The 5,252-nt window shown below is 39.3% G+C and overlaps 1 protein-coding gene across 1 annotated transcript; it reads left to right on the forward strand.

Annotated features, from left to right (window-relative positions):
- Positions 1-501: 501 nt before the first annotated feature.
- LOC147863040 (blue-light photoreceptor PHR2-like) lies at positions 502-4,962 on the forward strand. The gene is made up of 6 exons (XM_087321091.1): positions 502-882; positions 970-1,029; positions 1,138-1,910; positions 4,073-4,299; positions 4,515-4,589; positions 4,693-4,962. The coding sequence occupies exons 1-6, from the start codon at positions 528-530 to the stop codon at positions 4,763-4,765; spliced, it is 1,563 nt and encodes a 520-aa protein (XP_087177217.1). The 5' UTR covers positions 502-527; the 3' UTR covers positions 4,766-4,962.
- Positions 4,963-5,252: the final 290 nt, after the last annotated feature.

The raw sequence follows: 5,252 nt of genomic DNA on the forward strand, positions 1-5,252 counted from the left end.
CGCGTGTTTCTCAACTTGGTTGCTTTTTTATTATTACAAAAAGCAGTCAAAGGGATGAAACACCCTAAAGTTATCTCCCGCCGCACCGTAGGGTTGAGTAGAACTCAACCCTCACCCTTCATCCTTAACAAATTAGGCCACAACTACGCTTACGCGACGCGACCATTCCAAACTTATCTCTCAGAGTAGGATTATGCTCGTGACATGAAGCCGATCCTTCTCGAAGACCAGAATGCAAGAACGCAGGGAGCAGAAAAGAAAGAGAAGCAGAGAAAGCAAAACGCAAAAAGCAAAAATGAAAAAGCAAAAGAGTTTGAGAAGCTAGAATGATGAATCCTTAAGATATGTGTACTATGGAAGAAGCTTAGTCTCAAAGGAATTGGATCATTAAAAAATAAAAAGAGAGACCTCGTGTGTTTCCCTTCTCCCTTCTCTCTCACTCTCTGTTTTTGCTTTCAGTTATTTACACATATTCCTCTCCTCGCCTTCTCACAGAAAGACCAGTCTTTTTGCTCTTCTGGGTGGCTATGGCTATGGCGGCCTCCTCCAGCTTCTCTGACATGGAGCTACTCATGGATCACAACATGACATTCCCTTCTTCTTCTTCCTTCCCTTCTCCTCACTCGCCCAAGCGTAATGTGCAGGGAAGCGCACCTTCTTTCCCTCCACAGCAGACTGAGGAGGAGTTAGCAGGAGGAGACCAGCATCTTGATCCTTCCATCGCTAATCTCCACCTTTCTTCCTCGCTAGCCTCCCTTTCTCTTTCTTTCTCCCCTGTTCTGGCCTTCTCTTCCCCTTCTGCCTCAAAGCTTCAGAGGGGCCCCATGCCACGTGTCACGCCGGCCATCCCCTCCGCCACGCACTGTGCCGCATCATCGAAAGGTAAGGGGAAATCTTCATCTTTTGTCTGCTTGTTTTTCATGATGATATTCTCAGAAGATGAGCCTCTGACCAATGGAGTCCTGCCAGCACTTGTGCCGCCGGCCATCTCCTCTGCTGTGGGTACCACACCATCTATGCTCGCCAAAGGTAACAAACACATCATCCTCTTCTTTTTGCATTTTCTTTCCATTTTTTTTAAAAATTATTCTCACAAAACCCAAGTCTCTGGGAATTCCACCAATGATACCATGCCAGGTGTCGCTTCGGCCATCTCTGCAGCTGCCACTCCAGTGATCTCCCGCTCGAAAGGTAAGAGACCCTCCTCTTCTTTGTCTTCTTCAGCTTTTCCCGATTTCCTCCACCTCCCAGAGAAGTCGCGTGGCTTTGGCAATCCCAGCAATGGTGCAGCTTCCCGCCGAGCTTCGATTGTGTGGTTCAGAAATGATCTACGATGCCATGATAACGAATCCTTAACTACTGCCTCTCAAGAATCCCTCTCTATATTACCCGTTTACATCTTCGATCCGAGGCATTACGAGAAAAAATTCGATAAAACGATGGGGGGAGCGAATCGAGCTTCATTTCTTCTTCAATGTGTGTCAGATTTAAGAGAAAAGCTCAAAGAACTCGGCTCGGATCTCATTGTGAGAGTCGGGAAGACCGAAGAAGTGCTGGTTAACTTAGCTAAAGCTATTGGAGCTGATGGGCTCTATGCCCACCAAGAAGTTTCACGTAATGATATTGAAGAGGAGAAGAAGGTAACTTGTGCTCTAGAGAATGAAGGAGTAGACGTGAAGTATTTCTGGGGCAATACTCTGTTCCATATGGATGATCTTCCGTTCAAGATCAAGGATATGCCAAGTACCTATACAGCTTTTCTTGAGAAAGTGGAAAAGTTGAACATTCGGAAATCAATTGATACTCCTGAGCAACTAAAGGGACTTCCTGTCAGAGGAAATATCGAACCTGGAGAAATGCCATCATTGGAAGAGCTTGGTGTGAAATCGTCCATGACGAACCAGAAGAAGGTACTGATGTACTAATACTTGCAAATTCCAAGTTCAATTAGTCATGTTCATCCAGTTTTATGGATTATGAATAGTAGCTTAAATTAACATAATTGGTTATGAACATTTTATGCACGTTTTTAAACGACTCTTAAGTTATTTCAATGGCAATACATATTTAAATGCCTACATCTTTCATAGCACGTAGGATGACACTTTTTGCTATCCAAATTCTGGCGATGAGGTTGAATAAAGCAAATGCAGAAAATGGAAATAGCAGTTTTAGTCTTGTCATTGTAGTAACTCTTTGTGCAAAATTACAAATATTAGACAAGATGGAAGCTTTTATCCTTCTCCCATCATGACGCATTCTGAGTCAGGAGATTAGAGTTTTGTGGTGGTAGGAGGTTGTATATTGGAGGAGTGCCTTGTGCCAGATGCCATGATTGCAGTGTCTAACACAAGGTCACAGATCAGCTCTCTGCATAAAGATATTTCTGTGATCCATTTGGAGGTGCATTTAAGAGGAGTTGAGATAGAACCAAGATTTTTGTGTCTGGAGCCTCAGAACTTTAACATCATGTTTGTTGTAGTGTATAAAAAGAAGGCATAACAGTTCCACCCAGCCAAACAAAATCCATAGGGTGATATATCTTATCTATGCATTGCTGCATCACATATGAGCCAGCATCAAAGGATTTGACATTTTTGTCTTTTCAAAAGCTATCTATTCTTATAGAGGCCGGTGAACCTTAGTGAACTCATTATCAATAAGCAAATCTCTCTCCTTTACTGCACTCCCTCAAACATCCCAATATCAAGAAATTGTTGATGGGAAGTTTTTGGTCTTTTGGAGAATACGTGGTGTAGTTTAGGACACCGGTGACCATTTGATTGCATCAATGTCAGCTTTGATGTCAAGGTCAAATCATGGGAACTCCTGTATACTCTTCAAATGGTTGCCCATCCAACCAGCCATGGAAAAGTTTATTGTATTGTGTAGATGCACTCCAATAATAACTCAGGTTGACTTTTTAGAAGCCTGCTTATTTGACAGAAGCCCACATATGGGATATGATCACCATCCCATCAGACTTTCAGAGAATAGGTTTAGGCTCAATGTTGTTGTTTCTTTATAATGAATTAAGAGTGCTGCATAATTGGTAAGTGCCAATCTGGGTGTCTCAATACTCATGGTTTTCACCATCATCCCCTGTATTATACATTCGCTGATGGCTTCTTGATAGTGAAGACAGCTGATCATGAGAAAAGAATGGAGTAAATCAGTGTGCTGTGATGTTTGTTCTTTTCTTTTTGAGCAATACCTTTGATGGAGCTTTAGGACTGTGAATTCTTTCTTCAGAAGTGTTTGGTTGGCAGCATGCCTTTTTCATGATCTTCTTATGGATGGACAGTGGTGTGTGTGGCAGGTTTTGTATGTCTCCATAGTCCATAGCTGAGGATAAATGGGTGCACCTAGTATTGATCATGGATAGGCAGTGATGTCATTCACAAACACAGGATCAACATAGATTTCATGAAATGACTTTGTAGGTGTTTAAATCCTAGCTAGTATGTTGTCTGCATCTCACATTGTCATCCTGACAGTATAATAGTTCTTTTGATTGAGACCTCTCACATAGAATAGATATTCCTATGAATTGTTGTTTTGTGCCTACCCCTTGGAGTCAATAGTAATTGGTTCTCTCAAGTTGTCTCACAGGATCAACATAGATTTCATGAAATGACTTTGTAGGTGTTTAAATCCTAGCTAGTATGTTGTCTGCATCTCACATTGTCATCCTGACAGTATAATAGTTCTTTTGATTGAGACCTCTCACATAGAATAGATATTCCTATGAATTGTTGTTTTGTGCCTACCCCTTGGAGTCAATAGTAATTGGTTCTCTCAAGTTGTCTCATTAGGAAAGATAAGTCTCCCTTATCCGTGTTGGCAGTGCACTTCTTGTTAAATTGAGATGATTATTAATGGACAAAGGCAATTGTGGGATTGTGTAGTTAATACTTCTTAACAAGGGAACATGGCTAATGATGGTAAGCCAATTTTCTGATTCTAAATACTTGGTAACATATGTAGTAAGAAGAACTTCTCACCACATCTGATGTGGTCGGTAATTTTGTTTTTATAACTTGATAAAATATGTTTTGGATTTCTTTGTTAGGGAATGTCACATATTGTGACACCATTGGTTGGAGGGGAGAAGGAGGCTTTACGGAGACTATCAAAGCTTGCTACAGATCATGCAAGAGAATCAAGCAAGAAGTCTAACATAAGTTCTGCTAATAGCATTTATGGGTCAAACTTCTCATCTAAGATATCACCGTGGTTGGCTGTTGGATGCTTATCCCCACGACGCATGGTTGAGGAGTTAAAGGCTAAAACAAATAGGTATTTTGATTTGTTCTTTCTCCAGTATTTAGATTTTTATCTTTTATTATGATAGATTATTGATATCAGATGGTTACACTAATGTTTTATATGTTCATATACTTAATTGCTTGTGCATGAGATATTAGTAACATGGAACTTGTCATGACGTTAAAAATAAAAAAAGTTTTTTTTACTTATTCTCCTATAATATAACACTTGATTTTTTTATTTAGCTTAGAGTCTGAATCTGTAAATGGACATGACGTGAATTGGTTAGTCTTTGAGCTTCAATGGCGTGATTTCTTCAGGTAGTTTTTCTCCTGCATTCTTATTATATTCCTTTGAAGTTTTCTAAAAAATCGTTGTATGAAGTGGAAGCTTCTTACTATAAAGTATCTATGGTCTCCTTAGGTTCATCATGAAGAAATATTCAACCAGTAAAGAGGATGGCTCAGAGGCATTGTCATCTGTTTCTGTCAGTTAAGTTTACGGTTTTTTATTCTTTTTTTATGAAATAAAAAACCTGAATTCACTGATAAACAAAAGTCTTGTAGAATGAATAAAACGATAGGCTAAATTTACACACTATTCTCAATGGAAGTTTTCACGGTTTGTTTACCCAACTGTCATCCATCTCTAGAAAACCCTACATACCAATAAAAGAAAATATGTTTATATACATACATATTAGTGAGTGTGGATTTTATGTGTGTATTTGGTTTGTTCCATTGTCTTGGACACATTGCTTCATTTTCTGCTTTTCATGCAAAAGTGAAGAATGAAATATGAAATAAAATATTGGTGGGCGAATTCTTTAACCAAGATATATGCTTGTTTTTGGTAATAACTCAAAAAGTTTTTCCTGAAGGTTGCTGATTGCTTTCCAATGAATCTTGAGATTGTACAATTGTTTTAATGATCAATCTTTGATCACTTTTGATTCTGTAGTAGCAATATAGCACTATACAAAT

The sequence above is a fragment of the Azolla caroliniana genome, unplaced genomic scaffold (assembly GCF_043228905.1).
Source record: "Azolla caroliniana isolate FFs.n. ecotype wild unplaced genomic scaffold, voAzoCaro1.0.p SCAF_6, whole genome shotgun sequence".
NCBI lineage: Eukaryota > Viridiplantae > Streptophyta > Polypodiopsida > Salviniales > Salviniaceae > Azolla > Azolla caroliniana.

Coding starts and splice junctions, on each gene's coding strand:
- LOC147863040 (XM_087321091.1), top strand. CDS start 528: ATGGCTATGGCGGCCTCCTCCAGCTTCTCTGACATGGAGCTACTCATG. Junction 883..969: donor CTGTGCCGCATCATCGAAAG/GTAAGGGGAAAT, acceptor GAGTCCTGCCAG/CACTTGTGCCGCCGGCCATC. Junction 1,911..4,072: donor CCATGACGAACCAGAAGAAG/GTACTGATGTAC, acceptor TTTCTTTGTTAG/GGAATGTCACATATTGTGAC.